Consider the following 24,858-nt stretch of genomic DNA (forward strand, 5'->3'; position numbering starts at 1 on the left):
GCAGGTAGGTGGGCATGACTTTGGACCATTCAACATCATCTCAATGGGCAAGAGAGTGGGACAAGAGAGCGACTCTTTTGGGGTTCTTCAAATTTGGAATTTAAAAKATATATATTAATATGCTCACAGACAGACAAACAGACAGATGCGCGCGCACAGACACACAGACAGACGCTCGCTCCACACATGCATGCACGCAACTTGCATTACTCATCTCATATGCATATACTGTATTTTATACTATCTATTGCATCTTGCCTATGCTGCTCTGTCACTGCTCTTCTATATATTTATATGTATATATTCTTAATCCATTCCTTTATTTAGATTAGTGTGAATTAGGTAGTTGTTGTGGAATTGTTAGAATACATGTTAGATATTGCTGSACTGTCGGGACTAGAAGCATAAGCACACGTCCATACACGCAATAACATCAACATTTTACAATTATGAAACGCTTACATTGTACATATGTTTGTCCTCTGTCGTTGCTTGCCTTTCGTTGTTTGATGAAATCAATACTTTTTAATAAATGTTAATGAAATACGACCACCGACTGTTTTCTTGTTGAGATTTGATGTGCATTCGCGCCGAATTACCATTTTAGAGCAACAGCAATGAGAAATCAGTCAGTGGTTGTACTTGATAAACGTTTTCTTGAAAAGTAGGCTATGGATTTCAGCAAACAAAGAAGTGTAAGGAAGTCCCCACGTTTCTTTAATCAAWGAGCACAAAATAGTAGGTAATCGGCCATTCATGTTCAAATGAACTTTAAGAATAATGAATACATTACATTTCACTTATTAATCGGAACCATATTCGAGATGTTTATCGCAGTTTAATTTCGATACCACTAGAGGGTAGTATAGTGAAACCTAGCGTCCACACCAATACAATAAAAGCAAGAGATAGCTGACAGACGGCAGCTCAGGCTCAACAGCATTCTTAAGGTGGTGGGCAACCGAGAAATGACTGCGAATTAATTGTCAACAGCCCAGTAACCCGCCCGGGAGAAATATGGATGTATGGCCGCCGAATTTGGAATAGAGATGTAGTTTCAAGGATGTCACCCATGTACATCTCTCGTTTGTTCCTCTTTATTTTTATCACCGCGGTCTGGGAGGCGCGAGCCAAATCTCTTCCAGATCAAGGAGCACTTGGTAAGCTCACGCCATATGGGATGCTGCACAATGAGGGAGGATGGGAGTGGTTGCATTTTTTTTATGGCTTTTGTTGACAAATATTACTGAAATTGCAACCGTTGGTTTGAAATGATTCTTGCTAATGATACGAGTCACCGTTTTTCTTAAATTGTATTGTTTATCAATGTGTATTTTGCATCAAATGGATCTTCGGAGCATCCCAATCAAATTAAAWAGCTAGTCATGCCATGAAGCGTATGTGTTTATTGGTAAAATAATCTTTACCTTATCAGCTTTTTGAAGATATGTAAAATAAATCAAAAACTCAATATAGGCCTATCAAATTGTTACAACCTAATTCTCCCTGTCAGGTTATTTGAAGGGCTCGTCATAAGGGAAAATGTGCCGCTGTAAAACATACAGCCAGCATAGTCGAGGAAAATAAATCACAGGCCTAGGTGTTCACATATTTCCCTTGTTAGTTAGGTCCTAAATCGATGTCCCTTTAGCAGCTATGCTAGCCAGGGGTCAATATAGTAATTCATTTAACAGTAACAATGTATCCCGGCCATTCGTGCATTCATAAACTGCTCATGTAGGCCTTGGCAAAGAAATATACAGGCCTATATAGTATGTAAAGCATAGTCCCACTCCAACAAACAAAAAAAATCTACTGTATCTATTCTATTCAGCTCTTCATATTTCATATTTGGTTCTGGAATATATTCATTGTATAAATACACCTCCAGCAATTATTTATTGGAGCCTGTGTCCTCAAACACACCAAATGCATTTGTTGAAACAGTAGGGCTCCGTTATAATTCATGCATGGCAGAAGGAAACGCATAGGAATGCATGCATGTAGCCTGCTATTGGACAGAAATGCTAGAGCTATCAGAATTAAGAATGGCAACATATGTCTAMTTAACAGTCGGCCTAGGTCTCATACTGTAGGCCTACACCCATTCCAGTAGCATTTCTATTTGCCGTTTTGAAACACACCTAGTGGAGACTCCTGTATTCACTGAAACTTCCACAGCAGGACCCATATCTATGGCGTTAGAGAAGCAAGATGCGAAACAAAATGTTCCCGAGAGGAAATTATCAGTAGGGGGTCCCCAAAGTGTCTACTTGGGTGTGAAGCTACACAGCGTTGGATAGGTTTAGAAAGGATGAATTGATCCATTTTATCTGTTGCTCGTGTTTATGGTATTGGCTTATTCAACTGAAGACCAAATACTGTACTTTGTCAACAACAATAACGCCAGCAGCACACACGTTTACGTCTGCAAGTTAGCAATCGCGAGTTTGGGACTATTAAGGTTCCATCTGCATTTTTGTCAAAATGTTGTTATTGGCCCTAGCCTAGTTCTGTGCAATGTACTCTACCTATCAGAGGAGGCTGGTGGGAGGAGCTATAGGAGGACGGGCTCATTGTAATGGCTGGAATGGAATTAATGGAACGCTATCAAACACATCAAACATATGGAAACCAGGTTTGGCTCTGTTCCGTTTCTTCCATTCCAGCCATTACAATGAGCCCATCCTCCTATAGCTTCTCCCACCAGTCTCCACTGCTACCAATATAGAACTCTAAATACACCAATTCATGTTAAGTTCAGAAGAATACCATATAAAAATTGCTGACACCATTCAAARCAATGAAGGTTTGGAACCTTTAAGCCAATTTAACTCAGAATCAACTTTTTAAGGATACATCCCAACCTCTCGCAATTTAACTGTTATTTAACTAGGCAAGTCAGTTAAGAACAAATTCTTATTTACAATGACAGCCTACCTCGGCCAAACCCGGACGACGCTGGGCCCATTGTGCGCCGCCCTATGGGACTCTCAATCACGGCCGGATGTGATACTGCCTGGAGTCGAATCAGGGACTGTAGTGACGCTTCTTCTAACACTGAGATGCAGTGCCTTAGACCGCTGCGCCACTCGGGAACCCAATAGGATGCCATAGAAGCTGAATTTTGACAGCACCATTGTGCGTGTTTGAGATCGACTACAGTCAGACTGCACAAAATCACTGATCTAAAAATCATCCTGCATGCCAAATAACTACTAATTATGTGATCAATATGATCCATTTCTGTACCTCGCCTCGCTCACACTGAACCCCTCAAGCGCTGATTGTTTTCATTTCTTTGCAGAGGTCCAGATCAGAGTTCAGGTGTTCGACAACAGTGACCTCTCACCTTTGGCCGGCGCCGCCATAGAGGTTCATGGGAACCGGTCTGTGTTAGCGTCCAGCCAGGCGGGCAGTGATGGCGTGCTTAGGGTGACCTTCCTGTACCACCCGGGGACCTGGGTCATCATCTCAGCGTCCAAACACGACTATGTCACCAACTCCGTCCCCTGGCACGCTAGCCGCATCCCTCGTAAGTGAAAATGCCTATTACAAATTACATTTCATTTCAGTTCACGAAAATGTGACGAGACGAGAATTCCACGTGAGACTAATAGACATTTTATTTGACATAGCATTGTCCAATTAGGCCTACTATCTGAATGTGCACATTATGGAGGTTAGAGGTAGCCGAAATATTAATTATTTATTAGATTGAAGGCACAGACTGTGACTAAAATGGCTGTGACTAAAACTAGACATATTCTCCAGAGTTTTAGTTGAATGATAACATAAACTCACATACAATTATCTATAAGGTCTCTCAGTTGAGCAATTTCAAACAGATTCAACCACAAAGACCAGGAAGGTTTTCCAAAGCCTCGCAAAGAAGTGCACCTATTGGTAGATGGGTAAAAAAAAGCAGACATTGAATATCCCTTTGAGCATGGTGAAGTTATTAATGACACTTTGGATGGTGTATCAATACACCCAGTCACTACAAAGATACAGGCGCCTAATTCAGTTGCCGGAAAAGAAGGAAACCGTTTAGGGATTTCACTATGAGGCCAAGGATGATTTTAAAACAGTTACAGAGTTTAATGGCTGCGATAGGGGACGACTGAGGATGGATCAACATTGTAGTTATTACTCCACAATCCTAACCTAAATGACAGAGTGAAAACAAGGAAGCCTGTATAGAATATAAATATTCCAAAACATGCATCCTGTTTGCAATAAGGCATTAAAGTAAAACTACAAAAATGTGGCAAAGAAATTAACTTTATATCCTGAATACAAAGCTTAATGTTTGGGGCAAATCCAACACAACACATCACTGAGCACTAGGTTGTGGGTATGCTTGTCATCGGCAAGGACTAGGGAGTTTTTTTAGGATAAAAAGAAACGGAATAGAGCTAAGCACAGGCAAAATTCTAGAAAACCTGATTCAGTCTCCTTTCCAAGAGACACTGGGAAACAAATTCATGTTTCAGCAGGACAATAACCTAAAACACAAGTCCAAATTGTATGTAGATAGGTGAGATATATATATATATATATCTTTTTTTAAATCCATTTTGAATTCAGGGTGTAACACAACAAAATGTGGAATACGTCAAGGGGTATGAATACTTTCTGAAGGCACTGCAATTGGTTTGTATGTGTGGGGCTTTAGCTGAGATTGTCCTTTACAGAGTCAAGTGTATTTTGTTCAGGCCTCAATTGRTTCGCTGTCGATAATTCTAATGTTATAACTTCTAATAGTAACTGTATCCACTGGTTAAATGTTTTTAGAATAGTCACACAAAAAAAGACACAATAAAGATTGGTTGGTCTGCCACATCCAGACCCACGCAGAAGTGATCCTATCCTTTGTTTCTCTGCCTCTCAAAATAGTCTGAATTCCAAATTGGGGCCCCTAGCCGCTTCTCACTAGGCATTCCTGTAGATCTGCAATCCAGGGGTAGATGTAAGAAATTGGCTAGCTAGACTCAGTCGCGCATTAATATTGGTGTTTTTCCTCTCTTGCAGTGTATGCATCGGTCAGCTTGTACCTCCTAGTCCAGAGGCCAGGCACCCTCATTCTCTATGATGACGTCATCCAGGTGCTGCATGGATCCCCAGGTAGGCTACAATAACGAGCTAAGTGGTATTGCCTCGTTGGTCTTTTTCAGTCTTTCTCCCTAGAGCAACACCCAGACAAACTAGAATCTAAATGATCAATTGAAATAAATAGAAGCAAAACTCTCTTAGGTGGGGGGACCCGTCCTGCCTATAGATTTTACATTTGAGTAATTTAGCAGACGCTCTTATTCAGAGCGACTTACAGGAGCAATTAGGATTAAGTGCCTTGCTCAAGGGCATATTGACAGATTTTCCACCTCGGGGATTCAAACCAGCAACCTTTCGGTTACTGTCCCAATGCTCTTAACTGCTAATGGTAAGGGAAACGCTGCCTCTTTGTCCTGCTCTCTGCATTACATTTTCCTCCTAAAGGGGCAGTCTTTACTCAGACTATTACAGAAATTATGAAAGGAATGTGGTGTTTCAGGTTTGATGCACTATCTGAAATCTGATCAGAGTTCTGAGGCCAATAACAAACATTTATTGTCCAGAATCCAACTCCTTCAAAGAGGGGTGTGAAGGTCCAATTTTCACCTGACTCCTCTCTGTTCTTGCACTCAACGGCCTCCAGAGGTTCTCACCTCACGTGACACTCTATTTCCTTCTGCTGTCTCCATAGCAACAACCACAGTGGAGTACTTGGCTGCTGTTTTGTACAAGTCCATTTCCCAAATTCATGACTGCACGTCTCATGTCTCAAACATACAGTACTATTGCCTTAAAGGGGCAATCTGCCGTAGATACAATAACAAAGCGGTCACCCCGCCGCTGTTTTTGGTAAACCGCTTAGTGTTGGGGCTAGAGAAATGTTACCTCTCAAATTCATAAACAGAGCTACGGGTGCAAGGACTGACCCTCCATGACATCAAAATCATAGTTTTAACCATGTTTTGAGGTTATACAGTTTGTTTTGAGTAGCATGTTTACAAACAATGAAGTAAAACAAGCTTATATTTTGGATTCTTATGGGGTACGACAGTTTAACTAAGCCCATGAGGCATTTATAAGTCGTATTCTTCAAGAATCAATGGGTATATATGTACAGTATATTTCATTAATGTAAAAGTAAAAAAATAAATGTATGTAGCTACTGCAGATTGCCCATTTCAGTGTTGATAGTGATGTAGTATTTTACCCTACATACTGTAGCTTTTCTGTCAAAAAGTCACTGCCAGGCAAGTGCTGTTATGGTTGTACCAGACTTTGGGTCATTTTTCATTGGGCACCAGACAAGAAAAGGGACTGAAACGGTGTGACTACCAGGATTTGTCCAATAAGAAACACTATTTTTTTAAATTATTTTTTTCTGTTAAATGCCCTAATGAACATGACCCATATGTCTCACGATTGGCATCTGTTACTTCCTTTATAGGTGCACGGAACCAGCCATTGGTCCAGCTCCAGAGAAAGTCCCTTCAGCTGCCAGCTGATTCCAACTACACAGCACTGTCGGCTGTGCTGACTACTGCCAGAAGCCAGTATGAGATCGGGGGCTTCCCTTACCTCCTGGGCCTGGAAACCAACAGCACAGGTTGGCTTGGGAGAAAGAACATTTACATTTTAGTTATTTAACAGATGCTCGTATCCAGAGCGACGCACAATAAGTGCCTTCAATGAAGTAGGTAAGATAACTACGTATCATGACGATCATTACAAAATCATGATTGGCCCAGCTTGTTTGGTGGTAGTTGATATCAAGGGCATAGTGTTAGGAATGCTTGTTGTTATAGGCTATGGGTGATCAACATATCTCTGTTCATCATATATGCATAATATCTACATGTACATACTAACTCAATCAGCCTGACTAACCGGTGTCTGTATGTAGCCTCGCTACTTTTATAGCCTTGCTACTGTATATAGCCTGTCTTTTTACTGTTTWATTTCTTTACTTACCTATTGTTCACCTAATACCTTTTTTGCACTATTGGTTAGAGCCTGTAAGTAAGCATTTCACTGTAAAGTCTACACCTGTTGTATTTGGCGCACATGACAAACTTTGATTTGATTTAACAATAACATGTACACTACAGGGGCAGAGACAGGATGGACAGACTTAACAGCACTGGCGGTGGTCAGCGTTCAGCTCTTTGACCACGATGGGACCGTCATCCAGGTGTCTGACCCGGTTCACGTCTCCGTACCACTGCCCTCGGATACTCGCACCAGGATCGCCACCAGCATTCCCGCCTGGCTGTACCAGCCCAAGACGGGTATGTGAAAGCTACTGGGATCATATGTTCCATTTGAAATTCTCATATTCATCCATCAGTCTGTGTTATATTTATAGACACAAACATGATAAATAGGTAATCTGGGATAAAATGACTCCTTAACCCATAAAGCTGCACTTTGCAGAAATCGCTCGGCCATTTCCTAGGTGCAAAAATTCTGGTAGTTTGCCTAATTTAAGTTTGTGACTAAACAAACATGTACAGTGTAGATAACCATTGTACCAGCTAACCCGCTGTGAAATATATCATCCATAACCCAAAATATTGTACAGTATTTTTAGCTGTTTGAAGCTGGTGTAAAAAACGAAGTAAAAGACGGAAAAAACAAACTTAAGAATGGGAAGCATAAAAATAGCGCCCATAGAACAGATCTACCGACTTGCTTTCAATGAGAATGACAGATCTATAACTCACATCTATATGTGAATCTGGTCAGGTCGCCCAAAAAGATACATATTGCAGCTTTAACCTATATTAAGCATTGAGCATGCTTTTTAGTTCATTAGAAATCTTAAGGTGTCTGCACTTACAGCTTAATGAATGCTTCGGTAATGTATTACAAAATCCCTGGATTATTTGGTTTTAGAGACCCATTTCAGACTACCACACCGGCCAGTTGTGATACAGCCTGGAGTCGAACCAGGTTGTCTGTAGTGACACTTCTAGCACTGAGATGCAGTGTCTTAGACCGCTGCGCCACTCGGGAGCATATGTTTGAATGCTTTTAACTTGTTGCCTACTAGAACATTTATATGTTGGGTGTGTGGATTTTGTTACAGGTCTGTGGGTCAGGAATGGAACTGGCTACATTAAAAAGGAGGGCACACAACTAATCTGGAACGTGGTCGTTCCTCAGTTGGGGTATTGGGTCGCAGCCTTCCCTTCATCTGCAGGTACTGTAACTGGCTAATTGCCTTGTGCTACGTCTTGGACATTTTGTTAGGATCTTAATTTAAGCCAGTTTGCTACAGCAGGAAAATAATAATGCAGCAACTGGAAATATGAATTATTAGGTGGATTATAATTAATGGACATTTTTGTAGTGGTTGATACATTTTTCGTTATGGTAAATCAAGTCTGAAGTCGAAATGACACACACATCATCTATCTACTAAATCTATCAGATCACACATCATCTATAAACTAACCATTTTCGTCATGTAATGTTCATTGAACCCTGGTCGTCTTCTTTCCGCCACAGTGCTTTTGCACACTGCACCACAATATATCGCTCAGATATTTCCCTTTTAGTCCACAAATATACAGTACCAGTAACTAATCCTCTAGGAGCACATATTTTGGATTTTCATAGAAAAAAAATATTCCATCTTATTTTTTTAGCAGATTTGGGCTTTCTAATGTATCCCCAAAAATGTNCTTTACTTACCTATTGTTCACCTAATACCTTTTTTGCACTATTGGTTAGAGCCTGTAAGTAAGCATTTCACTGTAAAGTCTACACCTGTTGTATTTGGCGCACATGACAAACTTTGATTTGATTTAACAATAACATGTACACTACAGGGGCAGAGACAGGATGGACAGACTTAACAGCACTGGCGGTGGTCAGCGTTCAGCTCTTTGACCACGATGGGACCGTCATCCAGGTGTCTGACCCGGTTCACGTCTCCGTACCACTGCCCTCGGATACTCGCACCAGGATCGCCACCAGCATTCCCGCCTGGCTGTACCAGCCCAAGACGGGTATGTGAAAGCTACTGGGATCATATGTTCCATTTGAAATTCTCATATTCATCCATCAGTCTGTGTTATATTTATAGACACAAACATGATAAATAGGTAATCTGGGATAAAATGACTCCTTAACCCATAAAGCTGCACTTTGCAGAAATCGCTCGGCCATTTCCTAGGTGCAAAAATTCTGGTAGTTTGCCTAATTTAAGTTTGTGACTAAACAAACATGTACAGTGTAGATAACCATTGTACCAGCTAACCCGCTGTGAAATATATCATCCATAACCCAAAATATTGTACAGTATTTTTAGCTGTTTGAAGCTGGTGTAAAAAACGAAGTAAAAGACGGAAAAAACAAACTTAAGAATGGGAAGCATAAAAATAGCGCCCATAGAACAGATCTACCGACTTGCTTTCAATGAGAATGACAGATCTATAACTCACATCTATATGTGAATCTGGTCAGGTCGCCCAAAAAGATACATATTGCAGCTTTAACCTATATTAAGCATTGAGCATGCTTTTTAGTTCATTAGAAATCTTAAGGTGTCTGCACTTACAGCTTAATGAATGCTTCGGTAATGTATTACAAAATCCCTGGATTATTTGGTTTTAGAGACCCATTTCAGACTACCACACCGGCCAGTTGTGATACAGCCTGGAGTCGAACCAGGTTGTCTGTAGTGACACTTCTAGCACTGAGATGCAGTGTCTTAGACCGCTGCGCCACTCGGGAGCATATGTTTGAATGCTTTTAACTTGTTGCCTACTAGAACATTTATATGTTGGGTGTGTGGATTTTGTTACAGGTCTGTGGGTCAGGAATGGAACTGGCTACATTAAAAAGGAGGGCACACAACTAATCTGGAACGTGGTCGTTCCTCAGTTGGGGTATTGGGTCGCAGCCTTCCCTTCATCTGCAGGTACTGTAACTGGCTAATTGCCTTGTGCTACGTCTTGGACATTTTGTTAGGATCTTAATTTAAGCCAGTTTGCTACAGCAGGAAAATAATAATGCAGCAACTGGAAATATGAATTATTAGGTGGATTATAATTAATGGACATTTTTGTAGTGGTTGATACATTTTTCGTTATGGTAAATCAAGTCTGAAGTCGAAATGACACACACATCATCTATCTACTAAATCTATCAGATCACACATCATCTATAAACTAACCATTTTCGTCATGTAATGTTCATTGAACCCTGGTCGTCTTCTTTCCGCCACAGTGCTTTTGCACACTGCACCACAATATATCGCTCAGATATTTCCCTTTTAGTCCACAAATATACAGTACCAGTAACTAATCCTCTAGGAGCACATATTTTGGATTTTCATAGAAAAAAAATATTCCATCTTATTTTTTTAGCAGATTTGGGCTTTCTAATGTATCCCCAAAAATGTTTTACTTTTACCCCTACACCCAGAATTCTTTTTGTTGCCTCAGGGCAAAGCTTTGCCATAAGGGTACTGAAACTCAAAGGAAAATCTGATATTTTCAGACCATTTATTTTAAATAAAATATAGTAGAAACAAGCACTCTTTTCATAAGACAATTTGTTCAGGACATATTTGTATTGTGCATTAAGCACAATTGTCTCTCCCCTTTCCCCTCCCCCGTGTCCCTCCCCACTATCTCTCCCTCCATATGTCCCATCTGAATCTCTTTATCTATCTCTGTCTCCCCTCCTTTCTCGTCTGTGTCTCTATCTCTTTGTCCTCTCCTGTCCCTGTCCTCAACTGTCACTTTGTCCTCTCCTCTCTGTCCTCTCCCTGTCCACTCCTGTCCCTGTCTTTCTGTCTCCTGTCTGTCTATATGTCTTAGCTGTCTTTGGCTCTATGTCCTCTGCAATCTGTTTCTCTGTCCTATCCAGTTCTTGTCTCCTGTCTGTCACTCTGTCCTCTCCTGTCTRTGTGTCTGTCTGTCTCCTTTTATTCTTGGTTTGGAATAGTTATTTCTTCCAGGAATAATTATTGTATACAAGTTGGGCATAAACTAGTATTTCACTGCCTCTCAAACCTGTCCTCACTATCAGGGTATGATCCTTACTGCTCGATTTGGCTCCTTTCACCCATAGAATGTCCCTGTGTCCATTGCCTGTGAATGTCAGTGCAGGTTGAACAGTCTGAGTATCTCCTCTCGTGGGAGCCTGTATTTTTGAGTGTTTGCCCCATCATTGTGAGTCTGCAATGGGCTCAGGTTGTTGCAAATATGCACATTTATATAAACCAACCGACTGTGCGGTGGTTATGTTGGAGAGCAACAATCCGCTGAATAGCAGCCATGCTGTATTATTGTTGTTCTGCTGACCTCTGACAATGGTTTGGCGTTTATAGTGTTCCAGGTGTTTCCAATTTGTACTGGATAAGATTCAGCTTTCAATAAAACTAAGCTTGACAAAATGTTAGAAATGAGTGCCTATACATCCTAAATGTCGTATGATCATTCCCATTCACACAAAATAATTATAAATAGTTTTAGAATGATTTCTTGTGAGGGAAGGTGGAAAACAACCCTAACGGTGCACTTTGGCTGCTCTACGAGTGGTCTGGATCACTCATAGATGTGAAAAGGTTTTTAAGAGCCACCTAACTAACGAAGGCTCTGGGAAAGCACTCGGCTACTGAAGATGCATCGTAAGATGGTTCTAACGATGATCTTCAGGCTATGAAGGCTCTGGGAAACGAGGTCCAGTACCATGTCCCGTTGGGAAATGTTTTGCTCCAAAAATATGACATCCCATGTAGCACATAAACACTATTTGGACTTCGTTAATCACTTGAAGTACTGTGAAGGTGATATTCTCCTACATCAATGCTCTGTACAGTATGTACCATTCTTCCTGTATAGTGGTGCACTTTCTCCGTTGAACATCTTTGGTGGAATGACACAGGTGTTATGTCCTTTCCCCTATCCCCCAAGAAGACAGTATACTGATCAGACCTGAGTTCAAATACTATTTCTTGTATTTCAAATACTTTCACATACATTTCAAAGTGTTTGGATATTTTTTTCTTTGTAAATACAAGTGGTTGAATATTGGAATGTATTTTGAAATACACTTGGAAAGTATTGGCATGTATTTGAGACAGGTGTATTTTCAAGTACAAATATTTAAATACTCCATGCATTTGAACCCAGGTCTGATGCTGATGCTCAGTCCCCAGCTGTTTCATTCCAGAAGGTTCCTCCCCCTGTCTTCATTCACACTCCTTCAGTGATGTCACAGGACTGGGAAAAAAACATAACATTACATCCTACATGTCCACTGTACAAGTTTTTAACCCCTACACAGAGACAATATGATCTGAGGAGTTCAAGGCAATACTCCATTTTAATAAGCCGCACCACAAGACACCAGACAGCTTTCTTGGCAAGAGTTCTCAAACTACATGCAAATGGTCTCTCTATCACTAAAGACATTCATATGCATGTTTATTGATTTAATGGTATGCCAATTTGTTGTTTGACTAATGATTTATTGATGACGCAGTGTCCATGTAGTAATAAGGTTGATCATATGTTTTATTTGTGTTTTATATTGTATGACATCAAATGTATGTATGTTGCTGCATATGTACCAAGATGTTCAAAGAAACATAAACAAACCACACATGACATATCGAAGGTACAGGGAGAGAGACAGCTTCTTGGAATTAAATATATTGTGCGTTTGCAAAGTATTAAGACCCCTTCCCTTTTCCCACATTTTGTTACGTTACAGCCTTATTAAAAKATTTATTCGAAAAAAAATCCTCATCAATCTACAAAAAATTAAAAACAGAAATGCCTTATTTACATAAGTATTCAGACCCTTTGCTATGAGACTTGAAATTGAGCTCAGGTGCATCTTGTTTCCATTGATCATCCTTGAATTGTATCTACAACTTGGAGTCCATCTGTGGTAAATTCAATTGATTGGTCCTGATTTGGAAGACACACACCCATCTATATGAGGTCCCACAGTTGACAGTGCATGTCAGAGCAACAACCAAGCCATGAGGTCGAAGGAATTGTCCGTAGAGTACAGAGACAGGATTGTGTTGAGGCACAGATCTGAGGAAGGGTACAAAAAAAATTCTGCAGCATTGAAGGACCCCAAGAACACAGTGGCCTCCATCATTGTTAAATGGAAGAAGTTTGGAACGACCAAGACTTCCTAGAGCTGGCCACCCGGCCAAACTGAGCAATCAGGGGAGAAGGGAGGTGACCAAGAACCCGATGATCACTCTGACAGAGCTCCAGAGTTCCTCTGGGGAGATGAGAGAACTTTCCAGAAGGACAACCATCTCTCTAGCACTCCACCAATCAGGTCTTTATGACAAAGTGGCCAGGCAGAAGCCACTCCTCATTTAAAATGCAGCCCTCTTGGGGAGTGCCAAAAGGCCCCTAAAAGGACTCTCAGACCATGAGAAACAAGATTCTCTGGTCTGATGAAACCAAGATTGAACTCTTTGGTCTGAATGCTAAGCATCACGTCTGGAGGAAACCTGGCACCATCCCTACAGTGAACCATGGTGGTGGCAGAATTATGCTGTGGGGTTGTTTTTCAGTGGCAGTGACTGGAAGACTCATCAGAATCGAGGGAAAGATGAATGGCGCAAAGTACAGAGATTCTTAATGAAATCCTGCTCCAGAGCGCTCAGGACCTCAGACTGGGGCGGAGGTTCACCTTCCAACAGGACGACGACCCTAAGCACACAGCCAAGACAACGCAGTAGTAGTTTTGGGACAGGTCTCTGAATGTCCTTGAGTGGGCCAGCCAGAGCCCGGACTTGAACACAATCTAACATCTCTGGAGAGACCTGAAAATAGCTGAGCAGTGACGCTCCCAATCCAACCTGACAGAGCTTGAGAGGATCTGCAGAGAAGAATGATAGAAACTCCCAAATACAGGTGTACCAAGAAGACTCAAGTCTATAATCACTGATAAAGGTACCTCAACGAAGTACTGAGTAAAGGGTCTGAATACTTACATTACCGTTCAAAAGTTTGGGGTCGGTAAGTTTGGGGTCACATTTCCTTGTTTTTGAAAGAAAAGCAAATGTTTTGTCCATTAAAATATATTTTTTAATGTAATATCTACATAGGCGTACAGATGCCCATTATCAGCAACCATCACTCCTGTGTTCCAATGGCACATTGTGTTAGCAAATCCAAGTTTATCATTTTTAAAAGGCTAATTGATCATTAGAAAACCCTTTTGCAATTATGTTAGCACAGCTGAAAACTGTTGTTCTGATTTAAAGAAGCAATAAAACTGGCCTTCATTAGAACTAGTTGAGTGTCTGGAGCATCAGCATTTGTGGGTTTGATTACAGGCTCAAAATGGCTGAAATAAAGCACTTTCTTCTGAAACTCGTCAGTCTATTCTTGTTCTGAGAAATGAAGGCTATTCCATGTGAGAAATTGCCAAGAAACTGAAGATCTCATACAACGCTGTGTACTACTCCCTTCACAGAACAGCACAAACTGTCTCTAACCAGAATAGAAAGAGGAGTGGGAGTGCACAACGGAGCAAGAGGACAAGTACATTAGTGTCTAGTTTGAGAACAGACGCCTCAAGTCCTCAACTGGCAGCTTCATTAAATAGTACCGCAAAACACCAGTCTCAACGTCAAGAGGCGACTCTGGGATGCTGGCCTTTTTTTTTTTTGTGACCCCAAACTTTTGAAAGGTGTGTACATAAATGTGATATTTCAGTTAAAAAACTAAGATGAAGGAAAAGGAATCCGCACACTGCTCTTGATAGTATCACCGATATTAAATAAGCTTACGTATCGGCCACACGGCCTTCGTCCGAGCTTTTGGGATTTTTTAAAAGTTGCACCCTTATGTAGACCTGGCTCCACCCACATCCGTTCTACACATCGAAGGGGGTTGGAGGCAAAGGAAAATAAATAAGTGCTACCAAATATAACAATGTGCATTTCATAAATATTACAAAAGTGTATAAATAAGGCGTATTGAACACTTCTGTATAATCTCAATGAGGACATAGCAAGTTCATTAGTCATTGGGTACATCATATGAAAAACGTCAGAATAATCTACAAGAGACACACACATTTCATGTTCCAATTCACAGCATAACATACAAAGGCATTTCATCATTAAGTCCTTTTGGAAACAATGTCTGGAGGGTGAAAATCCAAAAACATTCTCTTTACTCAGAGTATTATTAATATCACCTCCCCTGTCTGATATCTTAACTTTCTCTATGCCACAAAATCTAAAGGTGGAAATGTCATGCTTCATGTCATTGAAATGTACAGCGACTGGATAATCCCTGTCGTTTCTCCTGATTGAACTTTTATGTTCACTAATTCTCTGTTTGAGAGAGCGGGTGGTTTACCGACATAACAGAGCCCACATGGACATTTAATAATGTAAATAACATGGGTGGTGGAACACGTAATAATGTCATTTATTTGGAACCTTTTTCCTGTGTGTGGGTGACAGAAATATTGACACTTCATCATATTGTTGCACTGTGCGCATCCTCTGCATTTATAGCTACCATTTGGTAGAGGGCGTAAAAGTGCTTGGCTAATTTTCTTAAGTGGCTGGCAGTTGGCATGAACCAATTTATCGCGTAAATTGCGACCTCTCCTATACACAATACGTGGTGGATATTTAAATTCAGCCGGCAAAGCTGGTCGATGATAAAATATGCCAGTGTTTTGACCACCTCTCCCACTTTTCGCGAATTCAAAGTATATGTTAGTTGTGAACATTACGGAATGTTCTGTAGCTTTAGCGGGTCTTTTTTGTAGCAGTTCATCTCGTGTTTTTCCAATGCCAAGTTATGGCTTCATCCACACATTGTGACGATAGCCTCTTTTTAGAAACCTCATGCGCATCTCCGCTGCTTTTTCTAGATAATCATCTGTGGAGTGGCATATACGGCGCAGTCTAAAAATTGGCTTCTTGGAAGTCCTCTTTTTAATGGTCAGGGTGGAAGCTGTCACCCTGTAATAGAGTATTTCTGTCCGTTTCTTTTCTATATAGACTTGTAAACAAGGTTCCATTTGATTTCTCAATCCACATATCGAGATAATGAACACGTTTAGTGTCACGTTCAATAGTGAATTTGAGATTGGGGTCAATGTCATTGAGTAGTGCCATAAAATCTGACAGTTCTTCTTCAGTTCCTACCCATATACAAAAAATGTCATCAATATATCGATACCACTTAAGGACTTTATTCAAAAATGGATTCTCGTTTTCATTATTAACAAAACGTTCTTCAAAAAGACCCATATAGAGGTTGGCATAGCTCGGAGCAAATGTAGAGCCATCGATGTTCCATTCGTTTGGAGATAGTATTCATCATCAAACCTGAATAGTTGTACGTCAAAACATATTCAGCCAACTCTAGAATGAAGTTTGTTGGTGGATATTCATTAGTATCTCTGTCTCCCAAATAGTGTGCTAGTGCTGCCAGCCCCCACATGGGGAATGCTGGTATAAAGACTCTCGACATCTAATGTGACCAAAAATACAGTCTTCTTTTAAACCCGTTATTGGTGAGATCTTGTTTATGAAGTCTATAGAGTCCTTTACATATGATGGCAATGATTGCACATGAGATTTATAAAAAGAGTCTACAAAGTTTGACATGGCTCTAGCATTGAGCCTATTCCTGCACCACTGGTCTGCCTGGATAGTTGCCTTGTTGTGTTTTAGGTTTGTGTAATTTCGGTAAAATGTATAAGCATGGAAACAAAGATATTCATATTCAGGTTTTGAGATAAGGTTGTTTAATAGGGCTTGCTCCAAATTGGAGCAAATATCCCTTTGGAACACCTGTGTGGGATCAACACTCAGTTTTCTATAGAAACGTTCATTGCTGAGTTGTCTCTGAATTTCTTCTTTATATTTGTCATAGTCTAAAACAACCCAGCACCACCCTTGAATAGAAAGGTTTATAACCAAAGATGAATCTTTCATTAATTCTTTGAGTGCCAGTTCTTCTGTTCTCGTGAGATTCTTCTGAATATGTTTTGTTTGTCTTGTATATACTGACATGGCTTCTTGTTCGACTAACCTACAATAGGTATTAATCGAGGAGTTGTTAACCATAGGACAGAATTTGCTTTTGGGCTTAAAATGGGTGCCAGTTCCTTGATGTGTTACTAGGCCCGAATCAGTGTTTTGCGAAAACACATGCTTAAGTTTAATCTTGCGAAAGAATTTAAACAGATCTACTTTCGTATCGAATGGTTTATCTGTACATGTAGGTACAAAATAGTTAAAAAATAGAGAAATTTGCAAACATTTCTAAAAACCTGGTTTTGCTTTGTCATTATGGGGTATTGTGTGTAGATTGATGACGGGAAAAAAACTATTTCATCAATTTTAGTATAAGGCTGTAACATAACAGAGGGTGGAAAAAGTCAAAGGGTCTGAATACTTTCCGAATGCACTGTAATCCCTTTAGTTGTAAGTAGGTTTCTGCTTCAATCATGGTTCAAATACATTATGTAAAATACTATAGTATTACTGGTGTGCTTGATTTAGCTCTGAATTGGCACTTTTGTGTCTACTCCACTATTTCCATTGTACCAGGCAAACTAAATCAAGCGCCATTCCAGTATTTTTTTAAAGTATTTGACCCAGGTCTGCTCCGCTTTATCTTCCACGCAGGCGTAGTCCTGGGTTTCAGGTGCCCTTGATTTAGCATGGAGTTTGCACTTTTGGGACTACTCTATTGGTTCAATTTCATCAGGCAAACTAAATCAAGCGCAGCTCCAATTTCTGACCCAGGTCTGCTCCTATGGGCTTTGTCTTCCATGCAGGCGTGGGTCTGGGGGGTCACTCGGGCCTGAGGGACATCACCACCTACCACACTCTGTTCCTGCTCTCCATCCTGGGCTCGCTGGCACTGCTGGTGCTCATCCTGCTCTGTGTGCTGCTCTACTACTGCAGGTGTGGATCACATAGACATAGGTCTCACTTCTAATGGGCTTCTACATTATGAACATACATTTTTTGATTTGTTTTGTCTGGGGGTTCCACATTTTTTGTCCAAGTTTTTGTTTCTTTTGACTGGGGTTTTGTCTGCGTTTTTTTTTTGTGTTGTCTGACTTTTTTGATTTGTTCTTTTTCTAGACGGAAGTGTCTAAAACCACGGCGACAACAGGGCAAGCCACACACGGCTCTGAACAGCTCCAAGCGCGACCAGGGCACGTCCACTTCCCGCCTCAACCTCATCTGTGGCGGCCATGTTGAATCCGGTCCATCCAATGACGCCAGCAAATCTGACCCCTCCCCCTCACGAGACTACCAGAGCTCGCGAGAGGAGTTRGCCAAGCACGTCCCCGCCCACAAGCTGCGACATTCGAAGACGAAAGGAGCCTCGGGACCCCAGAGGGGCGAGAGCTTCCCTATGAAGGTGACCCGCGCCACAGACACCAACAATCTCGACAACCCCCTGCTACTGCAAGAAGACTACTCCCGGAACTACAGCCCCATCATGGAGGACGACAAGGACTCGGATTACCACATACGCTGCCACACCGCCAACGACAATCGCGGCTACACCTCAGACGGGGGCTCCCCACCTCGTTTCCTGTCAGACAAGTCAGACAAGCCTCCCGAATACTCTGCGGCCGCCGCCGACCACCTGGCCCGCCCGACATCGCTCAACACGCAACCGGGCCAGATCATCTTCTGCCACTCCATGGACCAGATGAAGGAAAACATGTACCGAAGCATGGTGCCCACCTTGGTCATACCGGCCCACTACATGCGTATGTCCTCAGACTTCTCCGGGAAGGAGCAGCAGCAGGATAAGGAAGGGGGGATGCAGATGGGTGCCGGTCAGTCACACCATCCCCAGCAACAGAGCCAGCACCAGCAGCACCAGCAGCAGGGCGGCTCCCAAGGGGATGACTCGGAGGGTCAAAACTGGAACTCGGACCCATCCCAGGGCCCTGTGCGGATCCCTGTGCTCTTTAACGACTCCACCATGGCACAGATGAATGGCGAGCTGCAGGGGCTGACTGAGAAGAAGCTCCTGGAGCTGGGCATTAAGCAGCACCCACGCGCCTGGTTCATCTCAATGGACGGCCGCGCCAACCACGTGCGCCATTCTTACATCGACGTGAGCAACGACCTCAGCAGCGGCGGAATTGGAGGGGGAGGTGGTGGCCCCAGCTGCAGCACAATCCGAGAAGCCAACCTCGAAGGACCCATGGACGGCACTCAAGACCGCAAGGCTGCGGCAATCCGTAAGGGTAAGGACGAACGGTGGGGAACTGGTGGACGGAAGGGTGGTGGCAGTAAGGGCATGTCCAAGCTGGCATACCAGGAGCACAGCGAGCCCAGCAGCAGCGAGGGCCGCCCGGTGTCGCCCGAGGAGAACTCCCTTACCCCGCTGCTGGACGAGGGGCCCTCGTCGCGGGGCTCCACCATCCCCCGGAGGGGCCGCAGCCGCATGAACAGCGCGCGCAGCAGCAACAGCGAGAACCGTCGTGACTCCATGACTAGCCCAGAGGACGACCCGGACAGCAAGGACGAGAACAAGAAGAGCCCGTGGCAGAAGATTGAAGACCGGCCTCTCATGGTGTTTCCCCCTAAAAAGTTGTAGGCTAACATCTCAGGCCCCACTCATATGGAACATAAAAGTTGGTCCAGTAGTCAGGGCAGTTATACAGCCATTTTGAGACACCTAAAGAAACAATGGAGGAGTAGCATTTGACCGAAAGAAGATCCTAGAAAAGCACAAGCCTGCTTGATAATCCGTCAAATGGTACTATTTTAATGACAGCCTCGTTCTATGGTTTTTGTGTTTCACATTTTTTCGATCACGCTCCTAATTCCCACCATTGTTCTCCTTGTTTTTACAAATCCATTTTTGAGATCGCTCTCAGTAAATTCAACTCTGAGCCACTGACTTTGGAAATAACCATCTTAAGGAAAACCCAATGGTTATATTTGCAGAGAATTAACCTACAGTATCTTGTTGCGACTGAAATAATTTGCCCAGTTTTGTGAATGGACTTCTACATGAGAAAGACAAGTTACTTCAAGGACAGGACTATCCTCTTCTCTCCTGGACTTGTGTACTACACATTTTATGAAGGCCAGGGTCAATTCCATTTCAGTTCACTCAATTCAGGAAGCAAACCGAAATGTGTAATTTACATTTGCGCCCTGAATTAAAATGGAATTGACCCAAAAGCCTGATATGAGTTTTAGTGGTTGTAATTCTGTCACTTTGGTCAGCCTGCTTCCTGGACCATAAGGAGATACTGTATCTCTGTGAAGACATTAGCACACATTATCCCAAAGCATAAATGTGTGGAGATTGTGGTTTCTTTCTTTATGGTTTTCTATTTGGAAGATTTTTTATGGAATGATAGTTAGTGTAAAATATCTGTTGATCTCCATTTGTCGTGTGTACAATTATGTACTTTTAATGTGAAATGTGCGTTACTCCTTCAGGGAAATGTATTTGCAATTCTTTATGTGTTGTAATGATTTATTATAATACTGTAAGCCACTTATCTGAGGTGGGATCTCCTACAATTTTGCACAGATTTGTCGTCCTGTTACATGCCACCGGCCATTTTATATTCCACTGGTTTTATTTCAAAAAATGTTCTGTTTTTGTGTTTGGAATACCACGGTTGCTATGGGAGATCATGCTGTCTCAATGCATTTGTAGGCCAATTTCGAAACTGTAGAATAACTGCATTACCTATAATGCTCTACTCAACCATCAACAAACTTCTCCGTCCATTGGACAACCCCTCTCTTACAATCACCACCGACCTCTGTGACAGTTTTCTGGCCTTCAGGCTATCTACCAACAGCTGCAGCAGTCTCAACCTTCATCTGCCCCCCCCCCCACCCACCCACCCACCCAATGTCCTCCCTTGTCAATGAAACCACCATTACTGAACTCTTGTCTAAATCCAAAACCAAAGCTCTCTTGTGTCAATGCCCACTGTCTTAGTTAAGGCATGCCTCCCTGTTCTCTGCCACCTGGTGGTCAAGATTGTAAATGCATCCCTTACATCTGGCATTGTTCTTACTCCTTTGAAAACAGTGTCTAACTCTCATACTGAAGAAACAGGGCCTGGACCCTGAGATCCTCACCAACTACAGGCCTATCTCAAACCTACCCTTCCTCGCCAAACTGCTTGACTGGGTGGTAGCATCACAAATTCAACAACACATGGCCTCTCATGAACTTTTTAAACCCCTCCAATCGGACTTCTGGGCTATGCATAGCACTGAAACTTCCTAATAGACAACAGTTTTGTCTCCCTTGGCAACTGGAGGTCTACCCCAGCCCCTGTATCACAAGGTGTCCCACAAGTCTCAGTGTTAGGTCCATTACTGTTTAGTATTTACATGCTACTCCTTGGTCAGATCCTCCGTCAATTTGGATTTCACTGTTATGCAGACGACACACAAATCTACATCCACACAAAATCCAACTCCGCTATGCCACCCCCCTCTGTGGTTGACTGTCTGAAAACTTGGATGAGCAATAACTTTTAAAAACTAAACGACGACAAAACCGAGATCACGCTGATGGGCCCCAACTCCGTCATCAAGAAACTGGGTCAATTCAACATGACAATCAACGGCTGCACCATCCACTCCAACTCCACAGTCAGGATACACYGTGTTACATTTGAACCCCACATCCTTAACATCACCAAGTCCGCCTATTTTCCACCTCAAAATCATCTCATGACTCAGACCCTCTCTCACTGACGCCACAACCCTCATCCATGCTTTTGTTTTATCATGCCTGGCCTACTGCAACGCCATTCTCTACGGACTCCCCAACAAAACACTGGGCAAACTTCGAAATTCAGCTCCACGGGTACTCACACACACCAGACCTTGGGACCACATCACCCCCACCCTCATCAACCTCCACTGGCTCCCAGTTCAATACAGGATCATATTGCTCATGCTCACCTACAAAGCACTCAATGGACTGGCGCCCACATACGTTACTGACCTCCTGCACCCCTAAACTCCCACCTGTRCACAGCGCTCCTCTGACACTGGCCTCCTCACCATCCCACGCACCAGGCTCCGCTCCATGGGAGACTGGGTTTTTAGCTGTGCAGCTCCTCAAGTCTGGATCTCCCTCCCTCTCCATGTCAGAACCGGACAATCCATACACATATGGAGTCCACACTAAATACACACCTCTTCAAACAGGCTTACCCGGATTATCTGCTGCTTTAGCTTTTATCCTCTGTCTAGTTCACTTCCCTGGTTAATCTGTCATCGTGTTTAGTGTTCTCCATGGTTAGTCTGTCCTTACGTTTTAGTGTACTTTATATACTTAATTATTTTATGATGTGATTTTAATGCTTTTTATCCTGCTGATCCTCGTGTGTATGTAAAGTGACTTTGGGTGTTGTGAAAAGTGCTTCAATAACATTTATTTTTTATTATTATTATAATGCCCATTGACTGAACATTCCAAATTACTGTGGCAATTATGCATCACAATGCTACCATGGCAATTATGCGTCACAATATGAATTATATTTCTATTGTGTAGGGCAGGCCAGTAACTTTTGCAACCAAATCATTGTATTGTACCCCAAAAATAGGAGAGGGGAGTCCACTTTCACATATATTTTCTAGTTTTTATTTAGACAGATTCAATTACAAGGGGATACAGAGGTAACGAGGGGACAAGTTGGAAGGGTCAACCCGGGGATTAAACCCGGGTCTCTGGCGGGGAGTCGCATATAATATGTCACACAAAGAGTGACATTTTTCGTGAGCAATTGGCAGTGAGCAAAATAACCATAACATTTTAAATAAACGGGAAGTTGCAAATAGCTTATTAGCAGCATGAATTTCTGCTTTGTAGGTGGGGTTATTGAGTGAACAATTCTGTGACGGTTGCAGTCCACAAAGATAAAATTGCATTGAATCAAATGAATCAGATCTATTGATTTACCTCCTGTAGGGCGGGGGTGCCACCGGTGTATTGTATATAGCTATCAAAGATGACGATAACAATTTGAAATGTCGGTCATGATGCACAACCTTTCCTTTACTTCCAGGGTCTTCATTCATTTTGTGTAGTAGTGATAAACTTGGCCAAAATGTGAGACATTTCTGCTTTTCTCCTGTGCCATTTGGTTATTTGCTTGCTGTAAATAACATTTAGCTTTGAGAGTCTACCTTTTGGTTGAAGGTTGCATGTATGAAATGAACAGAAGGCACCAAAAAAAGGCCATGCAAATCTGTACCACTTTTCTCCTGTAAGTGCCTTTTACATAGGGTTAAGTGACTGGCATGGAGGGCCTTTTCAAAATGCAGCCCAAGAAGGTTTACATCACCTAAGCTGGTCTCGTCAAATGGACAGACACAAAAATGGAAGCACACTGCGTTTAGTTAAGAACACACATCTCTTCCTCGGGGGAAGAGCATGCATGCCAAAATTGATCAATGACTCATTTTGTGTTTAATATGTCCTTGTGTTCATAGTTTCTTGTGTCTATCCTTTCTCACCAAACGTGTAGACTAAGTGATTGCTATTTATTGTTCAAGTTTGATAAGTGACAAATTCAGAGAACTATATAAGATTGTGTGTATATGTACTGTATGTGCATGTAATATGTAGAGTAGGGTGTTTTTAATGGAAAGTTTTTTTGATAATATCCAGAATGTTGCTGGCACACATGAAGTATATCAAATTCTGTTGCCAAATGTACACACATTTTAGATGAATTTCGCTCTACTCTTAAAATTCACTTCCGGTCTTAAATGTTTACAAGTACAATATACTGGCCAATATGCTCTCACTGTAGATTGCATCACAATTGCCTATGACACTTAACAACTGTGAATCATATTTCTTACAGATGTACATGAAGAAATGCATAGCTACAGTACAATACAGTCACAAAGAGTTGGTGCAGTAGATCTATAAATGGATGTAATACCATTGAGAGAGATTGTAAAAATAGACAAAAAGTTATTAAAAATGCGACAATGCGAGGGTAAAACAACATTTTTGTTGCAGTACATTTTTTTTCTCTCTGTTATAAATGGGGAGGAATTTGTTCRGTTTATATTGACAGTAGACTTTTATGAATTTCTTGTTTTTGCTATTTTCAAAGTTGTTCTGAATAATGTTGACTTAAATGTATAGTATGGCTACCCTGACTCTGGATGAAAAATTGTATAGCCCTATTCTAATGGATTCCCAGGTCTATTCTTGCCAAATGATGTAATTTTTTTCGTACAAGCTGTCCATAACCTTTTCCAATGCAGTAAGACAATGTGATGTCGTGTTTGGTTGGTTACGAGAGGCAAAAGAAATGTTCAGAATCTCCCTACCTACTACTAGGCCGGATATGACAGCATCTTGATTTTAGATTTGTTTAGTTTGATACCAGACCATGAATTGAGCAAAATTACAAAAATAGATGCGTTCAAGTTTTTCCCAAAGGTTTTTTTATACGTTTTGTGATATCACAATATTACKAAATCAAAAAACAAARGTACACCTGTACACAAGTCTGAGTWATGTCCTGCAAATCTTACTTGTGGTTGTGAATTCAATAAATGTCTGTTGGGGTCACCTAATTTCCATCCAATACCCTGATTGCACAAAAACACATTATTGTCACTCTTGTGTATAAAGAGCAGCTGTATATTAAAAACATCTTTGGGAGTGGAAGAGGACACAACACGTTGTATATTCTGTGTGAAAAAAAAACTGTCAGTTTGTAAACTGTAAATCGATTCTGTACATGAGATAAGATAGAAATAAACTTGTTTGCGCTGTCTAACAATTA

At 41.7% G+C, this 24,858-nt stretch overlaps 1 protein-coding gene across 1 annotated transcript; it reads left to right on the forward strand.

The window, feature by feature from the left end:
* The first annotated feature begins 908 nt into the window (after nucleotides 1–908).
* On the forward strand, nucleotides 909–24,858 carry LOC111977662 (protein FAM171A2). Its single transcript, XM_070448359.1, has 8 exons — nucleotides 909–1,160; nucleotides 3,308–3,535; nucleotides 5,035–5,127; nucleotides 6,500–6,658; nucleotides 7,161–7,340; nucleotides 8,141–8,254; nucleotides 17,860–17,989; nucleotides 18,173–24,858. The coding sequence occupies exons 1-8, from the start codon at nucleotides 1,022–1,024 to the stop codon at nucleotides 19,650–19,652; spliced, it is 2,523 nt and encodes an 840-aa protein (XP_070304460.1). The 5' UTR covers nucleotides 909–1,021; the 3' UTR covers nucleotides 19,653–24,858.

This window comes from Salvelinus sp. IW2-2015, linkage group LG18 (genome assembly GCF_002910315.2).
Source record: "Salvelinus sp. IW2-2015 linkage group LG18, ASM291031v2, whole genome shotgun sequence".
Taxonomy (NCBI): Eukaryota; Metazoa; Chordata; class Actinopteri; order Salmoniformes; family Salmonidae; genus Salvelinus; species Salvelinus sp. IW2-2015.